The sequence below is a fragment of the Narcine bancroftii genome, chromosome 1 (genome assembly GCF_036971445.1).
Source record: "Narcine bancroftii isolate sNarBan1 chromosome 1, sNarBan1.hap1, whole genome shotgun sequence".
NCBI lineage: Eukaryota > Metazoa > Chordata > Chondrichthyes > Torpediniformes > Narcinidae > Narcine > Narcine bancroftii.
This window is the reverse complement of record NC_091469.1, coordinates 468,342,840-468,361,796: the sequence shown is the minus strand read 5'-3', so window position 1 is coordinate 468,361,796 and position 18,957 is coordinate 468,342,840. Positions and strand designations below refer to the sequence as shown.

At 39.3% G+C, this 18,957-nt stretch overlaps 1 protein-coding gene across 3 annotated transcripts in view; it reads right to left on the bottom strand.

The window, feature by feature from the left end:
- The window catches only part of vipr2 (vasoactive intestinal peptide receptor 2), a 117,449-nt gene that overhangs the window by 22,147 nt on the left and 76,345 nt on the right, over positions 1-18,957 (bottom strand). For all 3 annotated transcript variants that reach the window (XM_069914719.1, XM_069914717.1, XM_069914718.1), the window contains 2 exons: positions 11,528-11,678; positions 11,371-11,431 (listed from right to left, as the gene is read on the bottom strand). In XM_069914719.1, the coding sequence (XP_069770820.1) occupies positions 11,371-11,431; positions 11,528-11,678 (212 nt within the window). The remainder of the gene's footprint in view (positions 1-11,370; positions 11,432-11,527; positions 11,679-18,957) is intronic.

Genomic DNA, 18,957 nt, shown 5'->3' with positions numbered 1-18,957 from the left:
GAGAAAAAAGTCTCTCCCTATTAACTGCATCAGATTTGTCTTCACCGTCATTTTCCAGCATTCCATTGTCTACCCTCTTGCCTCTCTTTTGCTCTTTATATATCTGAAAAAAAATACTTTTAGTGTCCTCTTTTATTTTACTGGCTATCTTATCTTTGAATTTCATCCTCTCTCATTCCTGTTCAGTTGCCTTCCGATGGCTTTTAAAAGTGTCCAAATCTCCAGCATCCCACTATTCTTTTGGCCAATATTGTATGCCCTCTCGATTGCCTTTACATTCTCTTTTCCTTCCTTTGTCAACCACGGTTGCTTCACCCTTCCTTCAAAACACTTCTTCACCCTTGGGACAATTTTGACCTGTGCCTTCCGAGTTAATCTCAGAAACGCCAGCCAGTGTTGCTCCACTGCCATCTCCGCGGGAGGCCGCTTCCATTCAGCTTTGGCTGGCACCTTTCTCAAATCTCTCTATGCCATTGGTATATTGTTACATATGATTTACGTTTCTCCCTCTCAAACTACAGGATAACTTTAGTGCCTTCCAGAACCCAAGGGGCATCCCAGAATGTTTCAATGGCTGAGCTCCTGGACAAACAGCTGTGGTTCTGGATCATTAGTTTGTGAGTTTGAAGTGTTGGGGAATTTAAATTTAAATTAGACCAATTAACTAAATCAGGCATTTAGGAAAAAAATGTTTCAGTTACTCTAATCACAAACCACAAGAGTGTTAAAAAACTCAACTGCTGACAAACTTCAAGGAAGGAAATATGACATCCTTATCTTTTAAGTGACTCCACGTGCACAAGAGTGGTAGATTCCGTGCTGCCACTTGAGTTTGGGGGCATGTAATAATCAACAATAAATGTTAACATTGCTAGACTGTGGTGATACAGCCACTGGACTATCTGTGACTGCTTGCGCCTGGCTAAATTCCTATCTGCCTACTGCAAGGGAGGTAACTTGGGAGGCTGGCTCCACCTACTCCCTGCCAATCACCAGCCCCATATAAAGGCTCAAGCCGGCCCTTGTGTAGGCAGTAGAGCACATGGAGCCAGAAGAGATAGTGAACCTTGTGTGCTGGTTTTAAGCTAATTAAATTGTGATGCTCTGCAGTGCAAAGAAACAAGCTCAAAGAGTATACTACAGGCTTTAATTAGCTTAAAACCGGCACGCAAGGTTCTCCATCCCTTCTGGCTCCATGTGCTCTAATGCCTACACAAGGGCCGGCATGAGCTTTATATAGAGCCGGTGATTGGTGCAGTGAGTTGCCCCCTGCAGTAGGCAGGCAGGAATGCAGACAGGCGCAGGCAGTCACAGACAGTCCAGTGGTTGTATCACCACACAGATATACCACACCCCATGAATTAAATAAGATTAAATTTTTTGGTGCTATCACATTGACAATGCAAGAAATGAGGATGAGAATTTGCACTTTGAAAGTGGGTATATATAGAACACATTGTACATATATTGAACACACAAATTTTGGATACAAGAGGGTGAATTTCAATCTCTTAGTGTTTTCCTATTTTTTTCCTTCTGGCAGCTATCTGGGTTATTTGACTCTAATCCAATTATTATTTCTATTTTCCAACTGTCCATATTAATCACGGGGAGGCAAAAAAATAGAGTGGCTTTCCAAGTCTACAGATAGGATAACAGTGGGAACAGTTGCAATGGGACAAGGACAAAACTTAATGTGAGACCATTCAAGTTTGAGATCCTTGAGGCTCAACAACTCCAGCACATTCCTAGTCATCCTTTCTGCTTCCATTCACTGTAAATATATTGAGCACAGGAGCAGGGATGCCATGCTATAACACAACAAGGCATTGATGAGAGCACACTTGCAGTATTGTCCACAGTTCTGATCACCCAGTCACAGGAAAGATAACATTCAGCTAGAAAAGGTGCAGGAAAGGAGGCCCTTTCATTTATCAAGCCTTTGCCTGCTGACCTATATGATTTTTTCATAATTATAGAACTGCCACCAGATCTCTCCATGATCTTGCCTCTCCCTAACTTCTGTAATTTCCTACATCACAATGAGATCAGAATAAGAATATATTGTCATGAACAAGTCATGATATTTGGTGTTTGGAGGCAGCATCATAGAGATGCCCTCCTTGCTCTAATTCATTTCCAAGTTTTAATCATCTCTAAATTAAATAGTTTGATCATGGTTGCCAAAACACTAAATTCAGCTTCCTTTATTTCCCTTTAGGAAGCTTAATCACTGCCCCCTTGACTATGTTTTAAAAACCAGTCCGAGGAAGTCTTCTAACCACGAATAATAGGTTTGAAGACCCTATAATAATGGCAGTCAATTTGTGCATAGTGAACTCTTACAAACAAGGTGGTAAGGCAAAAAATCTCTTTTTAGGGATGTTGAGTGAAGAATAATTATTCCTTTGGCCTCAAAATATTGCCTTGAAATTTTTGATAGCCTGTAAAGGGCAGAATGCAGATTCATCTTTGTAACAGATTTGTGCTAATATTAATCTTTAAAGTTGAAATCTTTAAAAGATATATTTCTCAGTAAAGTTATAGAATTATATATATTTTTAGTGAGGGAATTATTGGCTGGAACAGGGCTATACGGGCACACAGTTCCTCAGAGAGGGAAGCCATTTGTGAAGATGGAAAGTCTGTTAAGCCATTGTTCTGCTGGAAGCTTGTTTGTTTAAAAAGACTGAAGTGGTTTCTTAATTGAAACTCAAGAACAATGGTTAAAAGCATTTGTGGGTACATACAGGATTACAAAGGAGATGTGTGAGTTTTAAAGAGGTTGGATGACTTAATGTTTCAAAATACTTCATTAGCAATTTTGAGCAAAAATTTAAAGAAATCTGATGTCTCATATTTACTCCATTATGGCTTTCGAACAGAATAAAGACTTTGAGTTTTAACCCAAAAGATTTCTGAGACTGAACTTTAAAATCATCTCTTCAGTTATACTTGAACTGTAATGTTTTGGGTTTTAACACACATATAGACATTTGCACACGGTGGAGTTAAGTAAGAAATGTTGTGTTATTAATAATTAATAATAATGATTAAAAATATTATTTGTTTTGAAAATACCATTGTCTGTGGTATTACCATTGCTGCTAATTTAGTTTGTAACATCTTAAACACCTGTTCCAAAACATCTGTATCATTGAATGATCTAATTCAGCATGACATTTCTTAAATTGTCCACTGCATGATATTTGTGATTTAACCAGTCAACAAATTCATTTGAACACACAGGATCCAATGTTTGATTTTGCAAGCAAATTTAAAACATCTACAGAGAACAGTAAAGCATTTTATCCAATGCAAATGACAAACTTGAATGTGGCTGTAAGTCATAAACAGTAGTGAAGGCAGGAATCAAACAGCGCTAGAGATTTGAGGGATCTCATCCACCAATTCAAGAAAAGGCAACAAACAAAAAGTACATATTTCCTTCATGTGATTGCCAAGATAATGAATCAAATAAATTTAGTGCTATGTTTTTATCATGGACGGGAAGTTTTCATGGCAAGGAGCCTCAAAAAAAGAACCCTCTGTACTATTAAAGCCAACGTGAACAATTGGATATGTGGCACAAAAGGAAGAATTGCTTTAGAAAAAGTGTACGGTTTAATAGTCAAAGCACTGACTTCAGCAGCGATGGAAGAGCAGGTTGCTCAGTGATGGCTATGGCTACATATCAGAATCAGAATTTATCGTCAAGAACGAGTCATGAAATTCGGTGTTTTGCGGCAAACATTCATATTATAACCATCTTACAACGTTACTATAAAAAATAAAAATAATAATGCACGGCAAGTAAGGCAGTGTGCTTGGTTCATTAATTATTTAGGAATCTGACGACAGTGGTAAAGAAGCTGTCCTTGGGCCGCTGGGTGCTCATCTTTAGGCTCCTGTACCTTTTTCCCCCCCCAGTGGTAGCAGAGTGAAGAGGGCGTAGCCTGGGTGGTGGGGGGTCTTTGAGGTTAGAGGCTGCTTTTTTAAGACACCGCCTCATGTACACATCTCAGTCAGCTTAGCCAAGTACTCCTAATGAAGAGTACAATGGACAGAAAAAACATATTCAGGAGGCATTATTGAAGATGCTAAAGCTGCTGAAATGTTTTATCAATCAGGGCGATCACCAAAGAAAACTAGCAATGTGTTGAGGAGATTAAATGAATTAACCAACTTTGCTGGACAAAGATTGGTTCAGAAAATTGAAGCAAGACTGGTTCAGTGTGGAAGTTCTAAATTAAATGCAAACAAACTATGGAAAAGTATGCAGAAATATTTAAGGATACTTCAATTATTATTAACGATCATTATGCCCATATCAATCCCAGTTCAAAACCAATGCACCAGAAACCTATCATTCGCTATCATATGGGATGGTGAGATTGAATGGTTAAAGATCAATGAAGAAACATGTATGACAGGAGTACTTAGGCTTAGCAATGAGATAGCAATTAGCAATCTTCTTTCTAACCAATAGAGCAATGTCATATTCTACAGTGTTTATACTCCTGCTGAGTTACTAATGCAGATAAGATTCTGAACACAATTCAACTTAGCTCAGTAAAACGTTGGAGAGACTAGAAGAGAGATAACTGAAACTGAATCAAAATTATGATTCAAGACGTAGATAGAAAAAATTTGAGCAACTTGATCGAATTTGTACATTAATGTCACCTGACTGTTAGCATGGCAGCCGAGGCATGTGGTACGAAGAGGATAGAGTGAAAAGTGCACACATCAATGACTTAATTCCTGGAAGAAAAATAGCAAAGAAATATGAGATTATGGGAAACTGATCAGTGGAAACAGTTGAATTAAGATGTAGACACTATGCCAATGACATATTCCTTTGAGAAGGTTAAAAATACACTGAAAAATCTGTGAATCCATTCCATCTGTAGTGAGGTGAATGTATGAACCACTCTGTCTTTCTGAAACATTACAGGCACACATGCATCTTGGAATTAGAGAGTTGAATACACCATGTTAAATGATCTAGCAGCTTTAGGCTTCAGGCTTCTCTATGTTCCCTGCACTCATTTAGTCAGAGGAAAGGAATGCTTGAACACCCACATACATTCCACATTTCAAGTTTTGTGCCAAGCTGTAAGTTCATTTAAAAGGTAAGTTCAAGAGTGTATCAAACTGCACAGCTTAAACTTTAAATTTCATTTACAGCAGAGACGATTCTGGCTATTTAAACCTGTGCTGCTCAATTATGCAAACTAACCTACAATCCTGTACTTTTTGGATGGTCACAGGATCACAAGATACAGGAGTAGAAGTTGGCCCATTGACCCATTGGCTTGCTCCTCCATTCTAATCATGACCTGATCCATCCTTCCATTCTGCTCCACTCCCTGGCTTTCTCCCTGTATCTCTTGATGCCCTGACAAATCAAATACCTGTCAAGATCTGCCTTAAATACACCCAATGACCTTGTTTCCACAGATGCACAACAGAGGATAGTGGGAAGAAACTGGGGCACCCAGAGGAAACCCATGCAGACACGGGGAGAACAAACAAACTTCATAAGGACAGTGCTGAATTCGAACCGGGGCACTGGCCACTGTGATGTAATATTTACCTATCTCGGCTGCACCATTTCATCAGATGCAAGGATCGACAATGAGATAGACAACAGACTCGCCAAGGCAAATAGCGCCTTTGGAAGACTACACAAAAGAGTCTGGAAAAACAACCAACTGAAAAACCTCACAAAGATAAGCGTATACAGAGCCGTTGTCATACCCACACTCCTGTTCGGCTCCGAATCATGGGTCCTCTACCGGCACCACCTACGGCTCCTAGAACGCTTCCACCAGCGTTGTCTCCGCTCCATCCTCAACATCCATTGGAGCGCTTTCATCCCTAACGTCGAAGTACTCGGGATGGCAGAGGTCGACAGCATCGAGTCCACGTTGCTGAAGATCCAGCTCCGCTGGATGGGTCACGTCTCCAGAATGGAGGACCATCGCCTTCCCAAGATCGTGTTATATGGCGAGCTCTCCACTGGCCACCGTGACAGAGGTGCACCAAAGAAAAGGTGCAAGGACTGCCTAAAGAAATCTCTTGGTGCCTGCCACATTGACCACCGCCAGTGGGCTGATAACGCCTCAAACCGTGCATCTTGGCGCCTCACAGTTTGGCGGGCAGCAACCTCCTTTGAAGAAGACCGCAGAGCCCACCTCATTGACAAAAGGCAAAGGAGGAAAAACCCAACACCCAACCCCAACCAACCAATTTTCCCCTGCAACTGCTGCAACCGTGTCTGCCTGTCCCGCATCGGACTTGTCAGCCACAAACGAGCCTGCAGCTGACGTGGACTTTTTTACCCCCTCCATAAATCTTCGTCCGCGAGGCCAAGCCAAAGAAGAAAAGAAGATTTGGGAGAAAAATTGGTAAAATTAGTGTAGGTTACATACATACACACACTTTAAAACAGATCTTATTTGAAATACTGAAGAATTCATATTCAGTTACTTTACAGAAACTATGGAGAATGCTATGCACATTTCACAAATAGGTGCTAATTGAAATGATGTCATGAAATGAATGGACTGGAGACAAATCATCTGTGTTGAACATTTTTATATGACTTCTGACCTTTCTGCAAAGTGCTCACTCAAAGGTCACTCCTGGGTTCTTGTTTACCTAAAAACAACAGATGGGTGCAGAAGACTAACTCCTATTGTTTGCTGGAGAAGGAGGGGGATTTTTTCAAGTGAGAGAGGAGAGAGAGAGAGAGAGAGAGAGAGAGAGAGAGAGAGAGAGAAAGAGAGAGAGAGACTGAACAGTCACCGCTGAAACAAGCAGGAAAAGTTGGTTGGAACTGAAACAGAAATCCCAAAGTGGCGGATGGCTGGAAGTGTTATCTGTCTGATGTTTCTCTTGGAATAAGTGGAACAGAAAGGAACTTTGTGGTAGCCTGAAAAAAAAAGAGGTTATCATCTGGAGAACCCTAATGGGGCAAGTTTCATCAGCAAGACATTGAGGTGACTAATGGTGGTACCTCAGTTGTGGAAATCCTGGAACAACAAATCTCTCTCTGCAATCCTACAAAGAACCTTCCTGAGTGGTAAACATTTAACTTTCAAGCACCAAAGCCTGGTGAACTTTATACATGTTAAATTCAGTGAACAGTATAAGAATTGCCTACAACCAGAGAACTTGGAAGAATGAGAAGTGAGATTGAAGTGTAAACAAAAGAACTTTTCTTAAATTTACATACACATTACATACACATGCTCTTAGAATTAAAAGGGGGTTAATTTGGGTTAGTTAAGTTAATAGAGATAAGTTAAAGTTTGATTCTGTTTTCATGTTTAAAGTTAATTAAAACAACTCTTGTTTAAATAACTATTTGTTTTGGTCAATGTCTATTCCTGCTGGGTTTTGGGGTCCTTTGGCTCATACACCACCCTTAAATCTGATGTGTTATCCATTGGAATTGTATTCAATTTCACCCTTCCACCACAGCCCAGAAGTGCACCAGGGAATTTTATTTTTACCCTCAATGTGTGGGCACTCCTCCTGTTGCATTATGGCTAAGGCTGTGAAGGTATGAATTAATATTCCCCACTCCCAGCCATCCAAGGTGTAAAGCATCCAGTTATGACTTCTTCTCTAGGGCCTAAGTTTATATTGAGTTAAGACAGGAGATTAAACATAGAACCTTACAGCACAGGAGCAGACCCTTGGCCCACAAAAACTGCAGCGATCACAAGGTATTCTCGGACACTGGTTGGTGTGGGTTTAAAATCTCAACTCTCAACAGGAGCTATGTGCTTTCTCTTTTCTTGATTTCCCATTGTTTTTGGAATGCTGCCTTTGGTTTTGTATTGCTGTTATAAATACTTTCCACAATATTTTTTTTTATGATGACATTAAACCAATTTCACCCTTTGCAAAATGGTTTATTTTTGATGGTCACTATTATTGCCCCTTTCACCTTTTATTTTATTAAGGACTTTCAAACAACATGGAGTTACAAAACAAACAAAATCTAAGAAACAATTCGGATATATGCAATAAAGTACTAAAACCGAACCACTTGTTGATATACCAAGAAGTATCCACACATGAGCACAGATCAAATTCTGCACTATCATTTATAAATACAAAATTACACACCGTGCAGATCCTTAAAAGAATAAAAAGGGAGAAAAGAGATAAAAGGAAAAGAGAAAGACCCCCCCCCGAAAGAAAAAGGAAAAAGAGAAAGGAGTAATTCTCCCACGTGATGTGATAAAATCATCTGCTTTCCAGAAGCATTAATTACATACAGATGAGACATTACGTGATTCATCCAGAGCTTACTTCCTCCCTGTCTTGACATAGACATCGCTGGGGATACAGGAGATAGTGGTATTGGATAAGGGAAATCATCAAAGGTGAACTTAAATATGGGTTCTATATTCTTAAAAACACATTGTAACAATTTCTGGGGTTGCAAGTTATCTTCTCCAGGGGAACACAACTATGCATTTCTGACTTGCTGGGAATCAGATTTCCAAGTAATGGCTATGCATTTCCTGGCCATCACTAAAGTGAGGTTAACAAATTTTAATTGATATTCTGAAAGCCTAATTTTAGGTCTTATATCTGCTAATTTCCCCAATAAAAACAATTCTGGCATCTGAGGGTACTGAATTCTGGTAATTTGTTTCAGGAAACTCCCCAGATCTTCCCAGCCCCCTTGTGATACCTCCAAGGGAGAATGATGTCCCCTGTCACGATTGTGGATGGCATTTTCTCAGCTAACAGGAGCAAAAATGAATCCAACTCTTAGAAGTCTTTCTGAAGTAACAGCAAAACATTAACACCAATGTAACACCCCGTAACATTTTAAAAAGCAAACAGTCCTAACTTTATGTCAGCGGTGTCCTATTATGGAACCAACTAGCCAGGGTGTGACTGCTTGTTTAACTAGTGTTACCATGCTGTATGTTTAAATTTAAAAGTTAGGGATCACTGGCTGCCATTTCACTAGGCATCAGACTGTTGGTAATTATTCTGTCTTCATCACTGTTGGTCTCTCCAGGCCCATCTTTTGTTTCTTACTTGTCCCTTTACCTACAGTACAACTCCGATTATCCAAAATCAGATTCTCCGAAATCTTCATTTATCCAAAAAAAAATTTTAAATTTGGATAAATGAGGATATCAAAAACAATCAGAAATCCTCAGTTATCCAAAAAGTTTTGGAGCTGAAATGACATTACAGGTTGAAAAAAAAAATCCACTCGACATGAAATTAGAGTGATGATCGTCCTCATTTCGGGTAACTACCTCCCTTTCTCTTTCCATTTCTTCTTTTCTTTCCCCTATTGACTTTTCTCTCCCTCTCAAACTGTGAGCCATGTCTCCCAGCTGCAAGCGGTCAGAAGAATCCCTTGTCCCGGCGTCATCAAGGAAAGCTGCCTCCTGGGCAGGAGAAGGGACCTCAGGCTCCCAGGCAGGAGTGGATTCGGGCTCAGTGATGCTACCTCCTCTCCCTATCCCTTCCTCCCTCCTCTGCCTTTCCCTCCCTCCCTCCTTGGCACACTGGACGCTGACTCTGAACCATCCCCTTGACCTACTATCGCACACGCACACTGGACTCCCCAGTGTGCATGTGCGGTAGGCTTAGGGGAGGATTTGGAGTCGGGACTCAGGTGACGGGAGCTCCAGTGACTGGGGAGACAGGAGGCCTCTGACTTGTCAGTGAGTGTTCCATTGGCCCGGGAAGTCTCCCTGGGGATCGGCGTCAGTGGTGCATTCATGTCAGGGATCAGCGGCAGCGGTGTGTTCGTGTCGAGGATCGGCGGCAGTATTGGGTTCATGTCGGGGATCGGCGGCAAAGTGGCATTTACGGCTGCTCTCTCAGTGCCACCATTTTTCATTTCATTATTCACCTCTTCTGGAATTAATTACTTTCATCTAAAATCCCCAGCTGTAACAGAAGGATTGGAACTCAGGTTTCTAGTTCAATTATTCAAGTTGCTGGTCCAGAAAAGTATTTACAATGCTATGTTCCCATTTTAAGGTCTATCCTCTGAATGCCAAACAGAGGCTTTCATTTCCACTCCAATCCCACAAAAAAATGTCTCTAATGTAATTCCTGGTGCCTTTTGGGATATGGGGATTATATTTAACTTTTTTGAAAATTTAGAGTTAAAGCACAGTCATAGGCCATCTGGCCCACGTGCACAAGCCGTACAAAATCACCCATGAGGCAAATTAACCTTCTAACCCCAGATATCTTTGGAAGATGGGAGGGAACCAGAGTACCAAGAGGAAATCCATGCAGGTCACGGGGAGAACATACAGGCTCCATGCAGACAGCACTGAGTTCGAACCCAAGTCCCTGGCACTGATAGAGCATGGCACTACATGTTGCACTAATCGTGCTGCCCGATTTTGAGGAACTGTGGCTATTTGGGAGCAAACCAAACGAAGGCACAGAGCTTGCTCATGGCACTGTGAGCACTTTGGGTTGAAGACTATCGATTCAAGATCCTCTCCTGAGTTCAGTGCGGAGGGAGTTATGCATCGTTAGAGGTGCTATCTTTCAGGTGCAATTTTAACCTGAGGTCAACCCTTCCTCTCAAGATCTTTCCATAGGACAAAAAAACCAATTGCCTGCAACAACTTATTGTTGTTTAAGTGCAGATCTTCATTTTTCCAGACACAAGGGGCAGTAACATTTGTCTGGGAGAAGTTGAACACAGGCTTCCTTTTCTTCCCTCCTTTTGAATTTAAATTTAGACTTACGGCAGGGTAACAGGTCCTTCTGGCCCTTGAGCCTGTACCACCCAATTACATCCAATTCACCTACAACCCACGGATGTTTTTCCCACCACATTACCTACAAACTGACAGGTATTCAGCGGAAGCAAAAAGCTAAAAATTCAAATGAAGAAAGAAATAGCCCACATAATACTGGAAGAGAATAAGAAAGCAGAGGTAGAGGGGGAAAGGGGGAGAGAGAGAGAGAGAGAGAGAGAGAGAGAGAGAGAGAGAGAGGAGAGAGAGGGGGAGAGAGAGAGAGAGAGAGAGGGAGGGGGGAGAGGAGAGAGGAGCGAGAGAGGGGGAGAGAGAGAGAGGGAGAGAGAGAGGGAGAGAGAGAGGGGGAGAGGGGAGAGAGAGAGAAAGAGAGAAAGAGAGAGAGAGAGAGAGAGAGAGGGGGGAGAGAGAGGGGGAGAGAGAGGGGGAGAGAGAGGGGGAGAGGGGGAGAGAGAGGGGGAGAGGGGGAGAGAGAGAGAAAGAGAGAGAGAGAGAGAGTATTTGCATTTATGTGATTCTTTGCTTTGTTTGAACCTGAATTAGAAACTGCCAGCTATCAAACAATTTTATTTCTGATCTAGTTCATACTCACTCATTGTCCGCCAAATAGAATCTCATAAGAACCCAGATAATTGTGAATAAAGTTGGGATACCTGGAGAGAAAACATCCATTCAATTAAGGTCAAAGTAGCTGAAGTTAGACTTCACCCGCGAACAGCTTCTTCTGATTGATGCAGAAAATAACTTACCCCAGCCAATCAGCAGGTAGAGAACAAAGTACTTGTTTTCAGAGAAAAACACCATGAGCAGAGTGTGTAGGTACAGACCTTCCACCAGCAACCAGTAGAAATTTGCAATAATGAAGAAGTGAAAGAAAATCATAATAGCTTTACAACCAACCTACAATAGAACAGAGAGGAATGGAGTTTAGTGAAGGTCCAAAAAAAAAGATGCTGCCTAATCATGTAGGGTTAAAATTACACATGGGGCATGGTGCATACTTCCCAAGCCAGACCTCATCTGTGGAAAGAGAAAGACTCAGTAAAGGAGTTAATAGATATTCTGTGTTACTGCTCCAGGGACCCATGCTCAGAACTGACCTCTGGTGTTTGTATGTATGGAGTTTGCATGTTCCCCAGGTGAACACGGAACATACAGCCCACGATGTAGTGCTGACCTATGTATCTTTTTCAACAACGATCTAATTTTTCCCACCCTCACACCCATAACCCTCTATTTTCCTTACATGTATGGGCCCATCTATGGGTCTTTTGAACGTACCAGCCTCCATCATCATTTCCAGCAATGCATTCCAGGCATCCACCACTCTCTGAGTAAAATTCTTTCCTCTGTCAAGTCTCCTGAATTTTCCTCCATTCACCTTAAATAGATGTCCTCTGGTATTGTTGTCCCAGGAAAAGGGTGCTGCCTGTCCACCCCATCTAAGACCCTTATAATCCTATATATTGCTATTAAGTTACCTCTCATTCTTCATTGCTCCAAAGAGAAAAGCCCAAGCTCTGCCAACCTTGCTTCATATGCCATGTTCTCCAATCCAGGCAACATCCTTGTACTCTGGTTACCTTCCATGTGCTAAAGGCATACAAGTTGATAGGAACATAGGAACAGAGGAAGTAGGAACAGGATTAGGCCTAAAATGGCCCATCGAGCCTGCTCCGCCATTCAATACGATCATGGCTGATCTAATTTATGACCTAACTCCACCTACTTGCCTTCTCCCCATATCCCCTAATTCCTCTATTATGGATAAAATAAATACTGTAAATTACCCCAAGTGTGTAAATAAGTGAAATGATAATGGTAGAATCTGCTGGGGGGGCGGGGGGGAGGTTTGTTTATCGAAATATGATAGGATTAATGTAGGATTAGTGTAAATGGGTGGTTGGCATAGATTCAGTGGGTCTGCACGCTACAGGAAGTAATTCCATGACCATTCAGTAGAACTGTCTTGATGAACAGTTCCTCTACACCTGAGTATTTCCAGCCTCTTCAGTTGTCCTTTCAGATAGGATCTTCACATCTGTGCCAGACCAAAGGAATTACAATCTCGAACAAACCTCCATCTTGCACATGTGCAGGATTTTTGATACATTTAAGTATTTTCTTGCTTTTCTTTTTATTGAGTTTAATGAAAAAATACGCACGTTTTAATCCAATATATGGGATGAAATATATGAAAAAGCAGATAATTTGTAATTCTCTAATAATAACATGATATAAATTGTATGTACCCTTCCTAAACAACCCCATTTTAAAAACACTTCAGATAAAAGAAAAATCCGAGAAAAAAAAACCCTATTAATCAAACCCCTCCCCTCTAAACAAGGTTAACTTACATATTTAAAATACATAGGAAATGAAAGTCATTTAAGAATTTTGATGAGCACTTGAAATGCCAAGGCAGGGAAATTGGTTCAAAATGGATAGGTACTTGTTTGTTGCTATGAATACAGCATGTTGAAGGATCCCAAATTCAAGTTTATTGTCACATCACAATGAAAACTAATTTTAATACAAACTGAAAAGCCTTAGATGATTGTGGAGGGTGGCAGGGAGGTCAACAACGTGCTTTCTAAAGAGGTGTTGGGGTTAGAATGGGCTCAAAGGGCTTGAGGAGTAGCCACTCAATTGATCCTGCTTCACCATTTAATAAGGTTGTGGCTGATCTGGGCATGGACTCAGCGCCACATACCTGCCTTTTTCCTGCAACCCTTAATTCCTCTACTTGCAAAAATCTAATGATCAGCATTTTAGATATATTCAATGGGCAGCCTCTCCGACTTCACTGGGCAGAGAATTCCATGGATTCATGAACTCTCTTGGAAAAGCAGCTCCCCCCTCTTTTCTCTGTCCAATATGGGCTCCAGAATTAATTTGTGGAGTCAAAATCAGCCTCATTCCGAAAAGCATTTGCCTTTGGTTTTAATGCTGTAGTCAAGGCCAATTTAGCTTTGGTTTTAATGCCACACCCCTGCTGGATTTTAGCTCAGTGACCAACATGACAGGCCGTCCTACATAGTATTTGACTAACCTGTTTGGGAGTGCACTGAGTCATCATTTATTTTGCTGTTAATTGATCAACACAGAGGTTACTTTTATAAACAATTCAACACTGACGCTTCTTTGACAACGCTACCTTCAATAAAGTGATGAGCTTTATCCAGTCTCACTCAAAAACCTGCTGCTTTTTTGGTTGTGAACCGAGCACTGCATAACCCTATTGACTGCTCACAAACGCATAATGGATGTGTATAACCTTGCATGTGTAAATTGACTTGATAAAATAAATAAAGAGTCCATGAAGAAGATCTTGTAAAACGGAACAGCTCAGATGCAGTATATAGTCAGCTGGCACGAAACATCATCTTGCACGTGACGTCGACTTGCTAAAGGAAACATAATAGTCGTGCATACAAGGAAACTAATCATTGCAAATTTGGAAGGGCACAGACGGTGCTTATTGTTGATTGTTAGTGGAGAGGTACCTCTGGTGTCAGTGCATTGTGACGTCCTTTGGCAGTGAACTGTAAAATTGCCTAGGATCTGGAGGATCCGCAGTGAAAATTAGTGGGGCAATAGAATTAACCCGTGAACCAGCATAAACGTGAATGTCTTCTTTCTATGCTTTAAATATATGAATGGAAAAATATGTGTGTCATCCTGCTTGTTTTTTGAGGGTTCTCCTTTCTGTCTCCTGTTTTGCTGTTCTTAACACTAATTTCTTTCGACTCATAAATTCTGAGCTTGTGGCAAATCTCCCACCATAGCTATTCCAAAACCTGCCCTGCAGTTATGGCAGAGACCAAGGCGTAGTTCATTGGAAATTAATCCATGAGACTGACTGTGGATTTTTTTTCATAAAGTTTGACCTGAGCCTGAGAATAAACAGTGAAGCAATAGATATGCTAAACTGTTGAATCAGAGCCTGTCTATTTGTCCATCAAATTTGTTTCGTCCTCAAACGGGATTTATAAAAAATAGATATGCATCAGATAATATTTTGCATTTAATAACTTTGATAATTAAATCTAAATCTCAGATGAATTATCCAATAGTGGTTTCGCTGGATGCAGAAAAGGCTTTTGATAGAGTGGAATGGAAGTTTTTGTTTAAAGTACTTCAGAAATTTTGTTTTGGTTCTTCATTTATTGGATTGATAAAGGCTTTATATAATAGTCCGAAGGCCAGAATTGCTGTCAATGGGCAGATTTCAGGATCTTTTAATTTAACAAGGTCTACTAGACAAGGATGTCCATTGTCACCTGCTTTATTTGCTATAGTTATTGAGCCTTTGACACAATTAATACATCAAAATGAAAATGTTAAAGGTATGAGAGTTCTGAATGAGGAATTAAAGATTAATTTATTTGCTGACGATGTTTTATTATATTTGGTGGATCCGGGTATTTCTTTACCAGCAATTCAAGAATGTTTAGAATTTTATGGTCAATTATCTGGTTATAAAGTAAATTGGACCAAAAGTGAAATTTTAACAATTTGTAAAAATGATTATTCAATGTATAAAACTATTACAAATTTGAAGTGGACCACACAAATTAAATATTTAGGAATTAATGTTAATACGTAATTTCAAGATTTATATTCAATTAATTATCTTCCTTTAATAAAGAGGATTAAATTAGATTTGATTAGGTGGAAGGATTTGCCTTTGGGTCTATTAGGGAGGATTAATACTATAAAAATGAATATTTTTCCTCGAATACAATATTTGTTTCAATCAATTCCTTATTTTTTAAATAAAAGTTTTTTTAAGGATCTATATAAAGCAATTAGAGACTTTTTATGGAAGGGAAAATTTCCGAGGGTAGCGATGAGAAAGCTGATGTGGGATTTTCAATTTGGAGGTTTAAGATTACCGAATTTTCAACATTATTATGAAGCAGCTCAATTTAAATTTCTTAGTGCATTAATGAATATGGATGACCCGCCTAGTTGGGCAAAGATAGAAATGGCAGTTATTTCAGAAAAAATTTCTCATGAGTTTTTGTTTCGATGGAATAAAAATTTATTACGAACTTATGATGTCCCAATATTGAAGCATTTATTAAATTTATGGACAAGTAAACTTAATAAATTGGGGCTCAAAAATAAATGGTCTGGACGATTGCCATTATATAACAATCAACTTGTTCCTTTTACAGTCTCCAATATTACTTTGAAACAGTGGGAAAGGAAGGGAATAAAAAATTTATCCGATTATTTTTCTGAGGGATGTTTTTGTTCTTTTGATGAATTGCAAAGGAAATTCGGTATTAGTGGAAACTCTGTATTTGTGTATTATCAAAAAACAGATATGTGGTCATTGTCACCTGTGGTCATGGTCGACATATGATTTTATTGCCTGATTCTAATTTTGAGGAATATGTACTTTCAATACCACAAAAGGGATATTTATCTGATTTGTATTGTATTTTACAAGAAATTGATAGTAAAAAAAGATTAGGATAAGGATAAGTTGAAATGGGAAAAAGATTTAGGTTTTATAATAGCTGAAGAAGCCTGGATGGAAATTTGTCAGAATAGTATTAGGAAATTGGTTAATGCTAGATTAGCGATGATCAATTACAATTTTATACATCAGTTATATTTAACACCGGAGAAACTAAAAAAGTTTGGTCTTAGTAAGTCGGATTGCTGTTTTCGTTGTGACCAGACGGCTAATACTTTTTTGCATACTGTTTGGTTTTGTGATTGATTGCAACAGTTTTGGAAGGGTATTCAATCTATATTTAATACTTTATATAATATTTGTCTTGTATTAGATCCTGGTATATTTTTATTAGGGAATATGCAATCATTAATTGATTTGGGCCTACAAGTTTATCAGATTTCTTTTATCTATTTAGCTTTAGCTCTGGCCAAGAAATGTATAGCTCTTACTTGGAAAGACAGAAATATATTAACTTGAGATAGGTGGTATTTGGAGATGAAGTTCTGTTTGACGATGGAAAGGATATCTTTTTCAGTTCAGGATAGGATGTCTTTTTATAGGTTGAAGTGGACTCCGTTTGCTAAATATATGCATTTAAGTTTGATTTAAATATGTTTTTAAGTTTGATATTTTAGTATTGATAATTTTTTTAATTTTTTTCTTTTTTTGATGTTAGTATCTTTATTATGTTTTATCTTTTTTGTGTAAGGGTTTTTTTTATATAATTATTGTTCATTTTATTAACTCTTCACTCTTTCACTCTTTATTTTGGGGGGTTAGACTAACTTTAAGCTAGGTCATTAATGTTGTGTACTAATTTGGGGGGGGGGGTTTAGTTTATTTAGTCTGCCGATGTAGTATTGTAATTTTTATTATCTTATGTTTAATCTTTTTACTGTAACTTTCTATTTTATTCATGTTATAAAATCTTAAATAAAGTTTAAAAAAAATTTGTTTCGTCCAATTGAGCTACCTGGATTAAAGCTGCCATATATTATTTCAGGTTTTTAAAGTGATCTCTTGGCATCACTTCAGCAATGGCAATGCCACAAATGAACTCCTTCTGCGAAATAAGGCTTTGTTCCACTCTCTCGTCATGTTCAGTAAAAATAAGTTATACCTTGTCACATCAGTAAGTCGTTTCCAACTTTGCAAAGTTAGGTAAAATATAAAACCAAGGATATAACCATACATTCTGTTAGTGAGACTATGTCCAGATTAGAGAATGTGATGGAAGCTGTCCAGAGATGGCATACTTGGTTGAGCAATAGAGTTCAGATGAGAAGTTTGGATTCACATAGAGGTACTCTACATCCATAGCAGAAGCTTGAACTAGGGAGAATACTTTCTGAATCTGTTTAAGATGGAAATGAAAAAGAATTTCCTTTCCTAGATGGACACAAATATCTACCATGGAGAGATAAGAAGCTGAGCACTTAATGTATTCAGGGCTGAGACAGGCAAATTCTTGGAATATGAGGTTGGTGTCATGGTTATGGGGATCACGATGGAGAGTGGAGTTGAAACCAAATCAAATTGGTCCCAGTGAAAGTGATGCAGGGTTGAGGAACTGCATAACCGACGTCTGCTCCTGCTTCCTATATTCTTACATCCTCAATACTCCTCCCTTTTTGGAGAACACCTTTAACTTTTCAAGCTTTAGTAACCTGAGGTCCCCATTCTTGGGAGGGCTCACTCTGCTATCACCACTGGTTTCCTCATCCTGCTTTGACAAAGTTTACAAAATACTCCAGTTGAAGTTGAGCAGGAAAGTCTGCAGACACTGTGACTGTAGTTAAATACTCAAAAATCCTGAAGAAACTCAGCAAATCATGAAGCATCGATGGGAAGTAAAAAGTAACCAACGTTTGGGCCCAAGTTCTTCACTGAGGGCTCCAATACTCCCTGCCCTACTTAAGGTCTTGTGCAAGTTCAACAAAGACCCTGGTGTACTTATGTTCTGTGCCCTTTACCGTCATAAGTCATGGAGTAAATGAGCTGATAAATACACTGAAGGGCTTGATACTTTAACATTTCACAATACCATCAATCTTTGTTTTTTCAAGGAGGATGTGAAACTCTATCTAGCTTTGCAGTTGATCATGTAGCATGAATTGAACGAGGCTGAACAGCTCGCAACATTCTTCTGTCAAATAAAACTCTGAAATATAAGGTTCAAATAAATCATTCCTCTCCATGGGACTTTGTCGTGTTCATATTCAGTGTGTGTGTGTGTTCACCTACACCAGAGTTCCTCAGACCAGAGGCGTGGGCTACTGGGGACAATGAGATGAACAAAGGGAGTGGTCTGGCCAAGAATGTGAACAATCTTATTTAGTTAGTTTTACAGATGATCTCAGCACAGCACGGGATAGTAGACTCAAAGCTAATTTCCAAAAATGACTTTGTTTAATGTTGATTAAAATATGTACATAAATATTTATCCTTTTGGAATGAAATTAACTTGCTGAAATGTGCCAGATTTGTACTTTAAATTCAACTCTGTGGTGTAGGTCATGTTTACAGACCTGTCATTTTATTTCAAAATAATTCATTCGATGTAAAGATCTTGGGAGAACTTCAACGTGATTTAGCCATTTTGTCTGAAGATGCTTTACTAACTGTAGCAATTCTCTACTTGTTTCTGTTATATATAATCTGAAAACATACAATTTCATGAGAAAAATTAATTCTAGTGGTGTTATG